General features: G+C 44.5%; 2 protein-coding genes across 2 annotated transcripts in view; one reads left to right on the forward strand and one right to left on the reverse strand.

Annotated features, from left to right (window-relative positions):
• LOC135112232 (uncharacterized) overlaps nt 1–10,904 on the forward strand; it is a 23,781-nt gene extending 12,877 nt beyond the window's left edge. Inside the window, exon 4 of the mRNA XM_064026464.1 lies at nt 8,800–10,904. Coding sequence (XP_063882534.1) covers nt 8,839–10,881 — 2,043 coding nt within the window. The 5' untranslated portion in view covers nt 8,800–8,838 and the 3' untranslated portion in view covers nt 10,882–10,904. The remainder of the gene's footprint in view (nt 1–8,799) is intronic.
• Nucleotides 1–17,500, reverse strand: part of LOC135112233 (ran-specific GTPase-activating protein-like) — a 78,621-nt gene that overhangs the window by 34,004 nt on the left and 27,117 nt on the right. Inside the window, exon 3 of the mRNA XM_064026469.1 lies at nt 17,420–17,500. This exon is cut by the window's right edge and continues 110 nt beyond it. The gene's annotated coding sequence lies outside the window, so the exon portion shown is untranslated. The remainder of the gene's footprint in view (nt 1–17,419) is intronic.

Genomic DNA, 17,500 nt, shown 5'->3' on the forward strand with positions numbered 1-17,500 from the left:
GTGTGCTTTTGTAGGCCACACAAAGCTTTGCTGCTAGCGAACCACTGTCTGTTGTTGGCCTGCTTGAAGTGGTGTATTTTGTCCGGGTAATAGCTTGACTTGGCAGCCTTAATCTCCCTGATCACTCAGTTTCTTAGCTTCCTGTATAGGACCGGGCAGGAGTGGAACGACCACGTCCGCTGATGCATGAGTCTTTTAATGCTGGGCGTCATCCAGGGGACATCAGATGTGTGCACTGTGACGCTCTTGGCTGGGAAGTAGCGGTGGAAGGCTTCTGTGGTGGTGGCGACGTAATTGTGCCATTTTGAGTGGACGTCCTCCACATCCAGCACCTCGGTCCACGGGTGTTGTGTCACCCACTGGCCAAACTCCCTCATGGCTGAGTCAGGCATGGGGCGGTGGGTCTTGGTGACAGCTGGCCGGGGGGTCGAGGTGGTGGGTGTGGGTGTCCACAGTATGGAGAGGTGGGTGCTCCGTCCCACGCACGGAGGAGTCGCCCTATTCACGTGACGCTGGAGAGTCAAGATCAACGGAGCGACATCTTGCGAGTGGCGAAGAACTTGAAGGATACAGGAAGAGACTTTGAACGGATTTGCGTGAAGAAGGACGTTCATCCGGCGGCGAGGAGAGAAACGACAAGACTGAGGACCCGAGAAAATGAGGAGAAGCAGAAACCAGACAACCAGGGAGTGGAAATTACGTATGACTGGCGGCGGCGAGTATTGCTGCGTGTTGTGTTGTGACTGATAGGTATTTCCCAAATTTTGGCATGGAAAGAATTGGAATGGGCAATTGAAAAAATGTGCTTGTAATATCTGTGGTGTGAAAATAAGCTCCAAAGCCCTGAAGTGATAAATGTTGCTTTAGAATTTGACATGATATGGATCACTGAAATTAAGTAACGTTAATTAGTAGCGTGGTAGGTTTTGATTTATATATGAATAAAAGTAAACAAAATAGTCGGAGAGGAGGAATTATGATGTTGGTGAAGTGTGCGTTGGTGCCATATATCACATGTGTCAACATTGCAGCAGAAGGACAAACATGGGTCGAGCTGTCCTGCTGCCCCGGGATGAGGCTTGGCGCCATGTATATCCCACCGGTCGACTCGCCCTACAACGACCCGGCGCTGCTGTGGGAGGGGCAGGTGACCGACTGTGACGGTGCCATAGTGGTCGCTGACTTGAACGCACGTGTGGGTTGCCTACCAAGTAGAAATATTAACGGAAAGAGATGTGAATATAATGGTGTGAAAGATCTTATAAGTAATTGCATGGGCCGGGCAATACCCAACATGTGTGAAGAGAAAGAAATGGTAGTTGCTAACCATTTGAAATATGACGGAAAGCAGCGAGGAGGGAATTTATCTTTTAGGCGTAATGATCGCTGGACATCGGAAATCGACCTGTGTTTATCGACCTGTGTTTAGTTAAGTATAGCAGTTTGAATGTCCTGAAAGACTTATGTACACGCCAAGTTATGTCATACTCAGATCATGCACCACTCACTCTAACAATTAACACTGACGTTTTTAAATGAGTAACGCCATCACGGCTACTTGAGCGCGCCAGTAACTTGGGTCGGACGCTCACACACAGTCCCCGCACCACTAATATCGCGACAGGCCTGCACCATGACAAAGTGGATATAAAATGGTTCGTGACGAGGATGGCGCTGAGTGAGCCGCCAACCCTGGGCGTGGTGAATGAGGAAAGTGTGAAGGACGTGGTTAAGGAAAGCTGCAGGGAAGTTAAAGGAATAGCAAAGGAGTGTAAAAAGATGAATGTCGCGCGTGAGGGAAGTGTAGACCTAAGAAGGAGAAGAGTCATGGAGCAAAATGATTGTGATAAAATTTGGAAAGCAATTAACTGGAAAGGTGAAATTAGAAGTAATGAAGGCAGTACCCAGCCTACTGAGAGTCAATTTAAGATTCATTTTGAGGAATTATTGAATCCAGTGATGGAGGAAGTTGGAGAGGTAAACTTTGAGCAGGCACCAAGTATTCCCATTGTGGTTGATCCTTTCACGTTTAGAGAGGTGGAAACAGCTGTGAGAGGGATGAAAAAAAAGAAGAGTTTTGTTGGAATAAGTCCTGCCCTATTAATGAACTTAAATATGAACTGGTTGATGTTTTTTCTTACAATGTTCAATGTAATTTTTGGTAGTTTGTGTTTCCCACTAGCCTGGTGCTATAGTAAGTTAAGTGTATTATTTAAGTGTGGTGATCGCATGCTTTGTGATAACTACAGAGGTGTTAGTGTAATGGACACCCTAGCTAAACTCTATGACACACTTATTATGAATAGATTGAAAATGTGGATGGATGTGGACAATTGTCAAGCAGAAGCAATGGAGGGAAGAGGATGCCTAGAGCAGATATTTACACTGAGATTATTGTGTGATTATGTAAAATACAAGAAATTGAAGTTATATGTATTATTTATAGACTATCGTAAAGCATACGATAAAGTACCGAGGTCCAGGCTGATAGAATGCTTAAGATCAATAGGATGTGGAAGAAGGATGTTAAAAGCAATTTATGTTATGTATCGCTGCACACGTAACGTGCTTAAGAGTGCCACGGTGGAGTCGTCAGTGGGAGTAAGGCAAGGCTCATCTTCCAGCTGTCTAATGTTTGTGATTTACATTAACCAGATGATTCGTATGCTGAAGGAACAAATAGCAACTAACAGCTTCTTGGGCGCACTGCACACAACATATCGGGATATGTGCATCAGGAAACTCAGAGTTGTCATCGATTATTGCAATGATTATGGAATTGTTCTTAACGAGGGAAAAAAATATTTTTTTTTGTTTGAAATATCACTCGTTGTGATAAAGTTCCATTAAAGATCGAGGGACACGTTATTAAGTACTGTGACAGATACAAGTTTTTAAGGGCCTGGTTTACCAACAGCGGTTGTATGATGGACACAAGCTCAAACTTATGTCGTGTTGAATCGAGAATTAAGCCAGTTTACCATACTATCTGTGCCCGACGGAAACGTTTCTTGGAGAGGAAGCTGACTCTATCTACTCGACAGAAGTGATCCATTTCATGTTGTATTTAGTTTATGCAGAGAAGCTAACACCCCTGGTTATAAGTTTATCCAGAGCGCCATACAGTATGATAATCATATAAATCCTCTTGACAGAATAATTAATTTAATTACCAATAAGCCACAAGACGCAATAAAGTATCACACATATAAAACAATATTGAATTCTAGTCTTGGTGTCCATAATATTTATTCAGATGACATATATGTCCTTGATTTTACACGTTTGGCGTTTACTAGAATTCGACTGATGTCTCATGACTTAAAGATCGAGACCGGCCGTTGGAGTCGCATCTCGCGGGACTTGCGCGTGTGTGCATGTGACGGGCAGGCAACACAGACTGACCAACATGTACTGCTGGAGTGCGTACTGACGAGACAGGTCAGGCAAAAATATATGATAAGCAAACAAAATTTAGACGAGTTATTTAAAGGAACAGAAGACGTAAATGTTTTGTGTAGGTACGTGTGTGAAGTGTTGAATAGTTATGGAAACTAAAAAGAAAACAATACTTAATTAGAACTACTTATTGCATTAATATTGGTCAAATTGTGTTAGACGTTATGCTGAGTTATGTATCTATGTTAGTTATAGCATTACTGCTAGTAAGTGTTTGCTAATGCTGGTTACTTTGCATCGCCTAATTCTTAAACAATACTTAGGTGAAAGTGTTGTTATTTATGTTTGTAAATGTATGATTCTTTATTTGGACCACTGGCAAATTTTGTACCTTTCACTTTACTGTATGAATAATTTCTTTGGTCGGTAAAAATAACTAACTAACTATCACGTTGGGCGGCGGGTGACCGGACCCTCGCATACGACGCAGGAGGTAGTTGCGTTCGTACGTTTGCACGGCAGCACACATTATCCTTTATGTATCGACACGCACTCGCTAAATGTGTTCACAAGTACAACAATCCCACCAGGGCGAGCCTAAAACTAAAAACTAAGAGTTGAAAACTGAAAAAACCGAGGTCACTATCAATAGGGGGCGGGGAAGGCAGGAAGGCCAACATGCTGGCCGAGGCTGCTCTAGAGCGCCTAAGGTCACACGTTCTTTCCTTTCCCATGTGTGTGTGTGTGTGTGTGTGTGTGTGTGTGTGTGTGTGTGTGTGTGTGTGTGTTATAACAGGACAAGTGGCATTAAAAAGCACATAATTTAGCGACAAGCATTGCACGACAACATTACTGCGGTGATTAAAAGTACTCATGTAAAATGCTACGTGGCATCATACAAGCCAGGAAGGAGGGGAGCGAGGCCCAGCGACCTTCAAAGCAGCTGACTGACTGACAAGAACCAAAGAGAGAGAGAGAGAGAGAGAGAGAGAGAGAGAGAGAGAGAGAGAGAGAGAGAGAGAGAGAGAGAGAGAGAGAGAATATTGTACTGTACAATTTTTTGTTTGTTATTTCCATGAATAAATTACGGTGTCCATGAATAGTATTTTTATCTGTAATCCTACACAAACGCAAACACACACACACACACACACACACACACACACACACAAACACACACACACACACACACACACACACACACACAAACACACACACACTCATACACACTGATAACAATAAAAATAATAAAAAAATATGAATCGAGGAAAGATGGTAAAGCAGAAACGGAGGATTGCAAAGAAATAGTAGTAGTAGTAGTAGTAGTAGTAGTAGTAGTAGTAGTAATAATAGTAGTAGTAGTAGTACTAGTAGTAATAGAAGCAGTAGTAACAGTAGTCGTAATAATAATTATAGTATTAGTAGTAATAGTAGTAGTATTCATAATAATACTAAAAGTAGTCGTAATAATAATATTCGTAGTAATACTAGTAGAAGTAGTACTAGTAACAGTTATCGTAATAATAATAATAGTAGTAGTAGTAGTAGTAGTAGTAGTAGTAGTAATATAAACAGTAGTAACATTAGTCGTAATATTATACTACTAATATTATACTACTACTACTACTACGATTGCTACGTAATCGTAGTAGTAGTAGTAATATTAGTAGTATTCATAATAATACTAAAAGTATTCGTAATAATAATATTCGTAGTAATAGTAGTAGAAGTAACAGTAATCGTAATAATAATAGTAGTAGTAGTAGTAGAGTAGTAGTAGTAGTAGTAGTAGTAGTCGTTGTAGTAGCATTAGTAGTAGAAGTAGTAGTAGTAGTAGTAGTAGTAGTAGTAGTAGTAGAACTAATAATAGTATTAGTAGCAGTAGTAGAAGTAGAACGACTATTAGTAGTAGTAGTTTTTTTTTATGTAGGAGTGGCAATGGCCAAGGGCAACAAAAATCTAATAAAAAAAAAAATGCCCACTGAAATGCCAGTCCCATAAAAGGGTCAAAGCAGTGGTCAAAAATTGATGAATAAGTGTCTTGAAACCTCCCTCTTGAAGGAATTCAAGTCATAGGAAGGTGGAAATACAGAAGCAGGCAAGGAGTTCCAGAGTTTACCAGAGAAAGGGATGAATGATTGAGAATACTGGTTAACTCTTGCGTTAGAGAGGTGGACAGAATAGGTGTGAGAGAAAGAAGAAAGTCTTGTGCAGCGAGGCCGCGGAAGGAGGGGAGGCATGCAGTTAGCAAGATCAGAAGAGCAGTTAGCATGAAAATAGCGGTAGAAGACAGCTAGATATGCAACATTGTGGCGGTGAGAGAGAGGCTGAAGACAGTCAGTTAGAGGAGAGGAGTTGATGAGACGAAAAGCTTTTGATTCCACCCTGTCTAGAAGAGCAGTATGAGTGGAACCTCCCCAGACATGTGAAGCATACTCCATACATGGACGGATAAGGCCCTTGTACAGAGTTAGGAGCTGGGTAGGTGAGAAAAACTGGCGGAGACGTCTCAGAACACCTAACTTCATAGAAGCTGTTTTAGCTAGAGATGAGATGTGAAGTTTCCAGTTCAGATTATAAGTAAAGGACAGACCGAGGATGTTCAGTGTATAAGAAGGGGACAGTTGAGTGTCATTGAAGAAGAGGGGATAGTTGTCTGGAAGGTTGTGTCGAGTTGATAGATGGAGGAATTGAGTTTTTGAGGCATTGAACAATACCAAGTTTGCCCTGCCCCAATCAGATATTTTAGAAAGATCAGAAGTCAAGCATTCTGTGGATTCCCTGCGTGATATGTTTACCTCCTGAAGGGTTGGACGTCTATGATAAGAAGTGGAAAAGTGCAGGGTGGTATCATCAGCGTACGAGTGGATAGGACAAGAAGTTTGGTTTAGAAGATCATTAATGAATAATAAGAAGGGAGGTGACAGGACAGAACCCTGAGGAACACCACTGTTAATAGATTTAGTAGAGGAACAGTGACCGTCTACCACAGAAGTAACAGAAGTAATAGAACGGTCAGAAAGGAAACTTGAGATGAAGTTACAGAGAGAAGGTTAGAAGCCGTAGAAGGGTAGTTTGGAAATGAAAGCTTTGTGCCAGACTCTATTAAAAGCTTTTGATATGTCCAAGGCAACAGCAAAAGTTTCACCAAAATCTCTAAAAGAGGATTACCAAGACTCAGTAAGGAAAGCCAGAAGATCACCAGTAGAGCGGCCTTGACGGAACCCATACTGGCGATCAGATAGAAGGTTGTGAAGTGATAGATGTTTAAGAATCTTCCTGTTGAGGATAGATTCAAAAACTTTAGATAGGCAGGAAATTAAACCAACAGGACGATAGTTTCAGGGATTAGAACGGTCACTCTTTTTAGGAACAGGTTGAATGTAGGCAAACTTCCAGCAAGAAGGAAAGGTAGATGTTGACAGACAGAGCTGAAAGAGTTTGACTAGGCAAGGTGCAAGCAAGGAGGCACAGTTTCGGAGAACAATAGGAGGGACCCCATCAGGTCCATAAGCCTTCCGAGGGTTTAGGCCAGCGAGGGCATGGAAAACATCATTGCGAAAAATTTTAATAGATGGCATGAAGTAGTCAGAGGGTGGAGGAGAGGGAGGAACAAGCCCAGAATCGTCCAAGGTAGAGTTTTTAGCAAAGGTTTGAGCGAAGAGTTCAGCTTTAAAAATAGATGTGATAGCAGTGGTGCCATCTGGTTGAAATAGAGGAGGGAAAGAAGAAGAAGCAAAGTTATTGGAGATATTTTTGGCTAGATGCCAGAAGTCACGAGGGGAGTTAGATCTTGAAAGGTTTTGACATCCACATTAATCCGCCTGTCTATATCCTCACCGGAACAGAGGGCGGAGCTTCAGGTTTCGGAAGCTCTCTATACAACTGATTTTTGGGTCTTGTCGAGTTGATTACCGTTTGAAAAATGGGTGGGTTTTGTAGCCTTTTGTGTGAAACATCTACATATTTAATAGGGAGGCAAATATTGAACATGTCATGAACTTTATCAAGGAGTCTTTTCAAGCTGGAGTCCACGGCCTGTCAAACGAGGGGAGACCACTGCACTGTGTACTGGTGGGCATCTTTTCCGCCAAAGAAATCATTGCCAAAAAAGCATACGGTCCACGCACGCACGCACGCACACCCACACACACACACACACACACACACACACACACACACACACACACACACACACACACACACACGTTTAAATGTCTCTCAAACAGCTGGCGTTTTAAAAATAACTGTGGGTAATGTAACAGCTGAAGCAGTGAATGACACGCAGTGTACTTGACGCTGCCCACATCTCATGCACTGCCTTCCTACATGGGCATCTACATGGCCGTCTTTTTAACCAAAGCAACAGGACGGCAAAATAAAATTCTTCGCTGTACATTTTCCGTAAAGAGGTTTGAGTCTGCATCCAAAGCTTCCTCAGCCTTCAGTATTTGCAGGTTTCCCTTCATTGATAAGTACTTCACATTATTATTAATACATCAAAATCTTGGACATAATGCAATATTCAAATTGGCAGAAAATGTTTCTCACACGAAAAGTAACAACGTTAACCTTATTTGTGCGATACTGACAACAATATTATTCACAAACAGTGTGACATGTTGGACCTAAACTGTTGTGAACAGTTTGCCTCTTGATAGACAAAGTTCTTCTTACAACTGATAAAATGTTCAAACAAAAAACAGGTTAAAAAGTAACCACTTCATCAACAAAAGCTGTGATTTTGATGCTATTTATTGCAGTCATCGCATTTGTTGTTGTTATTAGTATTATTGTTATCACTATCCTTGTTGTTATTGTTATTATCATCATTATTTTATTATTATTTAAGTTAGTGTGAGACACTTGTATTAGTGTTTACCTTCTCTGTAGCGGCGAGGTACTGTCGCTGTACAGTACAGTTCATTATGATGTTGTACATTATAATTTGTTTGCACTCCTGCCCTCTGCTCTACTGTACAATGCACCGTCAGAGAGCCTCGGCTCACGTGACTGAAATACTTTGTATTGTGCTCACCAATACAGGTTTGCTTACCTGCTTATTTACTTAACTACTTACTTACTGACTGACTTACTTACTTACTTGCACACACACACACACACACACACACACACACACACACACACACACACACACACACACACACACACACACACAGTCAAGTCTTGCCTCGTGTTGTCTTGTCAAATGGTTTGGCCACAACACACGTGCCATGCCGTGTGTCACAGTGTCTCTTACTCCCATCCACCTCTTTGTCTTGTCCCCACATCCCGGTGCTCACGCCGGCCACTTCAAGGCTCAACTCCCTCCCTCTCGCACTGAGCCTTGCAGGCCACGTCTCTCCTGCCCTGCTCCTCACTCGGGAAATTTCTTTGCAGGCTGCTGGCGAGAGGAACTGCCGTCCCAAGCCCTCCACCATGGCCGCCGCTCCGAAAGTTTGCGTCCGTCGCATTAAGCTTATCTGTCTCATGGAGAACGCAGGCAAGGACGTCTTGACCTTCGTGTTGAGGCGCGGCGCGCTGAACGCCCCCGCCACGCCGCCGGGCCAGTCCCTCACTGACTATCTTGACAACCTCCCTCAAGGCTCGACAGCCAACTATGGGAGAATGAGTAACAAACAAAAAAAAGCAGCAGTGAACCACACCGATCGCCGCCAAGCACAACGCTTCCCTTTATGGGACAATTTTGATTTGACTTTGCTCTGCAAAGCAATAAAGCTGACGTGCGAAGGCGTGGCGAGAGATGGCGATCCCGAATGGCGGAACCAGAACTCCCTGGAGGGATTGGTAACGAAAATCAAGGATGAGAGGAATGAACTCTTTCATGAAGTGAAATCTTTCAGCGAGGCAGAGTACCAGCACAAAGTCAACGAGTTAGAACACCTCTTTATCCGAGTCCTCGCCGCAGCCAAGACCAAATACTGCATTCCTGACGCAGAGGTGACACCCGTGCAGGACAACGCCCGGCAGGTCACTGATACCTTCAGAAAAACAGGAATGGAGAAAGAAATTTTAAAAGATTATTTCAGTATCATGCACCAAGAATTTATGAGAGACAGTCACACCCACCTCAAAACATCCTATGATCGAGTGCAAACCTTTGATCCTCTGTCCTTCCTTACCGACTCACCAAACCACTGCCATCACATCCAGGACATTTTCTGCAAGATGTCCCTCGTGGAAGGAAGAGGACACCTTCAACAGAGGCGAGACATCGACACTTGCGACGTGCTGACGGTGACGCGCCGCGCGGGACAGAATCCACAGCCGTCCACATCCTCATCGGCCACGCCGCCCACGCACGGCGCCAAGCCACAGCTCATCCTGATCAGGGGCGTGGCAGGAAGCGGCAAAACGACCCTGCTCACCTTCCTTGTCTCAGAGTGGCTTCAGGAGCCCGGCGCCTGCACCATCAAACACCTGGACGAGTACGACATCGTGGTGCGTGTCTTGTGCCGCGATGTCTTGTGCCCATCTCTCCAGAACTTCCTCAAAGTGATCCTCCCAAACCATTTTGCTGTGATGGACGAACACCTCATCCCCCTCCTACAACAAAGCAAGGTTCTCTTCCTGATTGACGGCCTGGACGAACTGTCGCCAGGCACTCCTTCACACAGCCTTGTGAAGGACATCCTCAACATCTCGAAATACTCGCCAGGCTTCACACTCGTCTGCACATCGCGGCCCGAAACAGTGCAAGACTTCCTGGCCAAATTACCTGATGGTTATGAGGTGTGGGACATGGAGATGAAAGGTGTTAGCCATGAACAAAGAATTCATTTTGTCATGAAGCATTACAACAGCTTCCCAGACAAGGGGAACAAAGACCCTGAGAGGCTTGAGTACCTCATGAAACACATTGGCTGGAAGGATTATCTCGGCCTGCCATTAAATTTATTGTTCGTGGCAACACTTTTCTACATCGATCAAGACAAGATCAAAATCACCACCACCCAGACCAGCCTGTACGTCACCATAAGAGATTGGTGCATAGAAAAACTGCAGGCCAGACTCACAGATCATCCACGAGACACAAAGACCCGCGAGGTCCTCATCTCTATGGTTCTACAAGATATATACGACATGTCATTGCAAGCTCTTCTACAAGACCGACTGACTCTGTCAAAACAGGAAGAGCAGAAGCTGATTTGTTGCTGCCTTGGAAAAGGATTACCCAGCAAGGAAGTCATCCCAGCGTTTTTCAATCTTCAAGACACCAGTGACAGGCTGGGGCACCATCAGAAGTACGCAGCCCCACACAAGAGCCTACAGGAATTCTACGGTGCATCAGCAATCGTCCACAAGCTGGTGGAGGACTCACACTCAGCAAACATACGACGCATGCTTCACGACCCGCCGCCAGAACAGCTCCGGAACTTAAGGAACCTGCTGCTACACGTGGCAGGTCTCCTCTGCCACCCTAACACACCACCTCGTGCTGCAGCCATACAAGTAAGTTGACTATTCATCCTCTTTTCCTCATATTTGATCCTTCCATAGCTGTCTCAGGGGAACCTGCACCACTGTCAACCTCAATTTTGATCCTTACTAGTCATTAGCAAAAAGAGTACAAGAAATTATTGTAGTGACTACACGCACAGGAGGTGAAGGTGGTGGTGGTGGTGGTGGGTGGTGGTAGTGGTGGTGAAGGTGGTGGTGGTGGTGGTGAAGGTGGTGGTGGTGGTGGTGGTGGTAGTGGTAGTGGCATCTGTAGTAATCAAAGTAACTCTACACACACAGGAGGAGGTTGTGAAGTGATTGTGGTGAAGGTAGTGGTGATGGTGGTGGTGGTGGTGGTGGTGGTGGTGGTGGTGGTATTAATCATAATAACTCAACACATACAGGAGGTGGTGGTAGTGGTGGTGGTGGTGGTGGTGGTGGTGGTGATGGTGGTGGTGGTTGTGGTGGTGGTGGTATTAATCATAATAACTCAACACATACAGGAGGTGGTGGTGGTGGTGGTGGTGGTGGTGGTTGTGGTGGTGGTGGTATTAATCATAATAATCAACACATACAGGAGGTGGTGGTGGTGGTAGTGGTGGTGGTGGTGGTGGTGGTGGTGGTGGTGGTACTAATGCTAGTAACTCTACACACACAGGAGGTGGTGGACCTGCTGGCGGAGACTGGTGTGAAAAGGTGTGGTGATTGGCTGTCCATGCTGGAGGACACTGAAGTGAACAGGACTGCCTTGGATTGTGTTGTCAGACACATTACAAGTGATGAGTGGGAGGAGGTAACAATAACAGACAGCACCATCACCAGTGCCAGGGCCCTCCTCCCCCTCATCCCCTCCAAGGTGGTACGGATACAGCTAAGCAGGAAGGAATCAGACGTGCAGGGGCTCATCTTTGAACACCTCAAATACACTGAGCTATCCCTGCACCACCAATACAGGCATCCAGACCAAGCCACTCTCTGTGACTCCTTGCTGCGTGCCATGCCCAGGTGGGTCTGTCTGTGTGTGTTTGTTTGTTTGTTTGTTTGTTTGTTTGTTTGTTTGTTTAGTTAGTACCTGCACACACACACACACACACACACACACACACACACACACACACACACACACACACACACACACACACCGTTATCATTATCATAGTCATTCTTTTCACAAGTATTATCATAATTACTACAATTAACATTGTCATGACCATCAGTGCCACCATCACAACAGTCATCAATGCATTATTGTTGTCACCATCAACAAAACTGAAGTAAAGCCTAACCATTCATTAACAACTACAACTGTGTTCAAATAACCAACCCTCTGGAATGTTTGTTACCTTTGACTGTAGCACAGAATGTGACCGTGACTGTCAGGACGGTGAAGATGATGATAGTGATGACGATAGTGATGATGATGGTGTTGGTGGTGGTGTTGGTGGTGGTGGTGGTGGCGGTGAATATGATGGTGGGGGTGATGGCAATAGTGAACATGATGGTGACGGTGATGGTGGTGGAGATGATTAGGCTTAGGATAACATGCACTCAGAATGAGGTAAATCTGCATGCAAACATGCACCAGAAAAAGGTAAAATAAGCACTGAAACAACCACTCATTTCCTAACAAAGGTATCATTAATAATAATAGGCTAATACTTTTAGCTTAGTGGAATTGATAATAACATGAGTTTTCTGCAGTGATTTACCACAAAGACTTACTTTTTTGTAAAAGTCGTGGCTGACATGAAAAAAAAAGAGGCAGACAAGTTTTTGGTGTACAAAGTAGCAATACACCTCCTTACACCGCATTAACCGAGTGTAGGACTGCCGCTTATCAAGTGTGTAGCCTGATCCTGTTCAAAACATGTCTTTCAATTACTCATTATGACACTTACAAGAAATTATAATTGAAAATACTCTTACATATAGAATACTCTTCATAAACACCTAACAACTCAGAAATATGCCGCACTAGGGAAAAAAAGTTACAAATATGCACTTCTGTTTAAATGTGGTCAAAACATGCATTTGCTTGTGCACACATGCAAGGGTATAACTGTCCTAAGGCTGGTGATGATGGTGAACGTGTTAGTGATGGTGATGGTGATGGTGGTGCTGAGGGTGACGGTGGTGGTGGTGACGGTGCTGGTGGTGGTGGTGGTGGTGGTGATGATGATAAAGATGGTGATGGAGACGATGACAAGGCAAAGAGTAAGAGGAAGCGGGAGGAGGAGAAAGAGGAGGAGGAGGAGGAGGAGGAGGAGGAGGAGGAGGAGGAGGAGAAGGAAAAAAGTGAAGGAACAAAGAAAGAATACAAAGGAAGACCAAACAGCAACAGACCATGAGGTCCTTACTGGGCTGTTTGGGTAACTATTCTACTCTATTAGTGAGAGAAACAGGATAGCACTGGAGGAGGAGGAGGAGGAGGAGGAGGAGGAGGAGGGTGAAAGTGAAAGAGAAGCAGAGGTGGACAAGGATGAAGATTAAGAAGAAAAGGAGGAAGAGGAGGAGGAGGAGGAGGAGGAGGAGGAGGAGATGAAACCTGCAAATTAAATAGTAGTGAAGATGATGTTACTACTACTACTATTACTACTATTGGTATTAATAATAATGATAATAATAATAATAATAATAATAATAGTAATAATAATAATAATAATAATAATAATAATAATAATAATAATAATAACAACAACAAGCAGGATCTGTGAAACTTTCATGGCAACTTTCACCGTTTTGGCAACGCTGCCTTGATTCCTCCCTCCCTCCCTCCCTCACCCGGTCACTCCTCACTCCCTCCCCGACACGGGCTCCCAACCTTCCACTGTCATACATACATACATACATACATGCACACATATACAAGAAATAGAAGGAGGAAGCGCATGAAAAAAAGAAAGAAAAGAAAAACAAAGATAGAGACCAATAATAGAATGACAGTGGTGATGACAGTGGTGGTGACAATGGTGGTGATATTGATGATCGTGGTGATGACACTGGTGACAGAGGTGATAACAGCTGTGGTGACAGTGGTGGTGACAGTAGTGGTGACAGCAGTGATGACAGTGGTGATGACAGTGGTGGTGAAAGTGGTGATGACAGTGGTGATGAAAGTGGTGGTGAGATTGGCAGTAATAGTGGTGATGACAATGGTTGTGAAAGTGGTGGGGATAGTGGTGGTGATATTGGTGGTGACACTTGTGGTGATAGTGGTGGTGACAATGGTGATGACAGTGGTGGTGACGATGGTAGTGACAGTGGAAATGACAGTGGTGGTGACATTGGTGGTGAAATTAGTGGTGACACTGGAGGAGGAGGAGGAGGAGGAACACGAGAAGGAGGAGGAGGAGTAAGAAGAGGAGTAGAAGAAGAGGAGGAGGAAGAGGAGGAGGAGGAGGAGGAAGAGGAGGAGGAAGAAGAGAAAAAGGAGGAGGAGGAGAAGGAAGAGGAGGAGGAGGCGGAGGAGGAGGAGGAGGAGGAGGAGGAGGAGGAGGAGGAGGACAAGGAGAATGATGAATAGGAGGGAGAAGAGGAGGAGGAGGAGGAGGGAAAGGAGGAGGAGGAGGAGGAGGAGGAGGAGGAGGAGGAGGAGGAGGAGGAGGAGGAGGAGGAGGAGGAGAAAAAAAAAGAGGAGGAGGAAAAAGAGGGGGAAGAAGTAGTACTAGAAGAAGAACAAGAACAAGAACAAAAGTAAGAAGAAGAAGAAGAAGAAGAAGAAGAAGAAGAAGAAGAAGAGGAGGGGGGATGGAAGGAAGAGAAAGAGAAGGAGGAGCAGGGAAAGGAGGAGGAAGAGAAGGAGGAGGGGAGGAGGAGGAGGAGGAGGAGGAGGAGGAGGAGGAGGAGGAAAAAAAAGAAGAGGAGGAGGAGGAGAATAAAAAGAGGAAGGAGAGAGAGGAAGAAGAGGAAGAGGAAGTGGAGGAGGAGGAAGAGCAGGAGGAGGAGGAGAAAGAGAAGGAAGAGAGGAGAAGGAAGAGAGGATAAGTAGAAGAGGAAGAGGAAGAGAAGAGGAGTAAGAAGACAAAGAAGAACGCGAAAAAGAGGAAGAAGAGGAGAAAGAAGATGAAAAAGAAAAGAAGGAGGAGGAGGAGGAGGAGGAGGAGGAGGAGAAGGAGGAGGAGGAAAGGATGAATAAGAAGATGAGGAAGAAGCGGTGAAAGAGCAGGAGGAGAAAGAGTAAAAGGAAAAGGAGGAGGATAAGGAAGAGGAAAAAAAAAACAAGAGGAAGAAGAGGAGGAAAAGGTAGTTGAGGAGGAGGAGGACGAGGAGGAAGAGGAAGAAAAAGTAGGAAGAGGAAGAAGACGAAGATGAAAAGGTGAAAGAGGAAGAAAACTTGAAGGAGGAGGAGTAGCAGAAAGAGGAGGAGGAGGAGAAAGAGGAGGAATACAAAGGAATACAAAGGAATACAAAGGAAAGCCAAACAGCAACAGACCTTTTGGTCCTTGCAAGGCTGTTTGGTAACTACTTCTAACTAGCTACAGTGAAGAGAGACAGGACAGCATAGCAGAAGACAGGACAGCATAGCAGAAAATACCTCCAGCTTGCGCTGGCATGGAAATAGTTGGGAAAAGTACCATGCAGTATGGAAAAACTGACATGGAAATTTTCATAGGAAAGGATGAAAGGAGGTTCTACTATTCACCCTACGGTGAACTCTATACGCCTATCTGAAAGTTAATACAAGTTATATTAAAAATGGTGTCTGTTGAATAAAAGTTTAATAATGAATTTAGTAATTATTCGGACAAGAAGAGAGCTTGTTGGGGATTTGCTTTTAAATATTTGTCTATTTTATTTTTGAATGATTCAATCGTATTGCTGTTCACAATTTCGGCAGGAAGTTTATTCCATATATTTACTATACGATTAAAGAAGAAATGTTTAGCCTCGTGGGATTTAAAACGTTTGGGTATAATCTTGAATCCATTATTTCTTGTTAGGTTAGAATGATCAATGGTAAAATATTTATGTGCATCAATGTTACTAAATCCTTTGAAAATTTTGAACATTTCAATTAGGTCTCCTCTTATCCTGCGCTTTGTTAAACTAAATAGGTTTAGTTCTTCCAGTCGTTCCTCGTACGGCTTATTGCGCAATCTTGGAATCATCTTTGTGACTCTGCGCTGTATCTTTTCTAGGAGGAGGAGGAGGAGGAGGAGGAGGAGGAGGAGGAGGAGGAGCAGGAGGACGAGGAGGAAGAGGAAGAAAAAGTAGGAAGAGGAAGAAGACGAAGATGAAAAGGTGAAAGAGGAAGAAAACTTGAAGGAGGAGGAGTAGCAGAAAGAGGAGGAGGAGGAGAAAGAGGAAGAGGAGGAGGAGGAGGAGGAGGAGGAGGAGGAGGAGGAGGAGGAGGGGGAGGAGGTGGAGGAGGAGGAGGAGGAAGAAGAAGAGGAGGAGGAGGTGAAAAAAGGGGAAGGGAAGGAATAAGAGGATGAATATAAAGAACTGTAAGAGTAGGAAAAAAAAAAGGAGAAGGAGAATGAGGAGGAGGAGGAGGAGGAAGAAGAAGAGGAAGATAAAAGAGAAAGAAGAAGAAAAAAAGGAAGAAGAGAAATAGGAGGACGAGGAGGAGGTCTAGCAGAAAGACGAGAAAAGGAGGACGAAAAGAAGGATGAGAAGGAGAATGAGGAGAAAGACGAGGAGGAGGAAGAATAGGAAGAGGGAGAAGAGGAAGAAGAGAACGAGGAGGAGGAGGAAAAGGTAGGAGAAGGAAGAAGAAAAAGGAAGAGGGAAAAGAGGAGGAAGAGAACGAGGAGGAGGAGAAGGAGGAGGAGAAAGAGGAGGAAGAGGAGGGTGAAGATGAAGAAGAAGAAGAGTAGGAGGAATACAAAGGAAAGCCAAACAGCAACAGACCTTTTGGTCCTTGCAAGGCTGTTTGGTAAGAAGAGGAGGAGGAGGAAGAGGAGGTGGTGGTGGTTGTGGTGGTGGGAAAAGAGGAGAAAAAAGAAAGAAGAGAACGGGGAGGACGAGGAGGAAGAGAGGGTGGTGAGAAAAGAGGAGAAAAAAGAAGAAGAGAACGAGGAGGTGGAGGAAGAGGAGGAGGAGGAGGAGGAGGAGGAGGAGGAGGAGGAGGAGGAGGAGGAGGAGGAGGAAGAATAGGAGGAATATGAGGTAGGAAAAAGAGAAGAAAAGGAAGAAGAGAACTAGGAGGAGAAAGAGAAGGAGGAAAAGGAGAAGAAGAACTAGAAGGAAGGAGAAAAAAATGAAAGAAATGGATGAGGAGGAAGAGAAAGAGGAGGAGGAGGAGGAGGAAGACGAGGAGGGGGAGGAGGGGGAGGAGGAAGAGAACGAGGAGGAGAAGGAGAACTAGAAGGAAGGCGAGAAAAGGAGGAGGAAGAGGAAAATGCTGAAGAAGAACAGGAAGAGGAGTAAGAGGAGGAGGAAGAGGAAGAAGAGGAGGAGGAGGAGGAGGAGTTATCTTTATCAATACTATTATGAAACAGTGAATAAAGAAATTAATAAATAGATAAGTATTGTGTGTGTGTGTGTGTGTGTGTGTGTGTGTGTGTGTGTCCAGGCAGCACACAGGTGCACAACACTCGGCCATTACAGGAGTCACCTTGAGTGGTTCACGGGTCACCTAAGTGGTGCCGGCACACAGCTGCTGCAAGAGTGCCGGAACCTGGAGCAGCTCTACCTG

The sequence above is a fragment of the Scylla paramamosain genome, chromosome 23, assembly GCF_035594125.1.
Source record: "Scylla paramamosain isolate STU-SP2022 chromosome 23, ASM3559412v1, whole genome shotgun sequence".
In the NCBI taxonomy this organism is placed as follows: domain Eukaryota; kingdom Metazoa; phylum Arthropoda; class Malacostraca; order Decapoda; family Portunidae; genus Scylla; species Scylla paramamosain.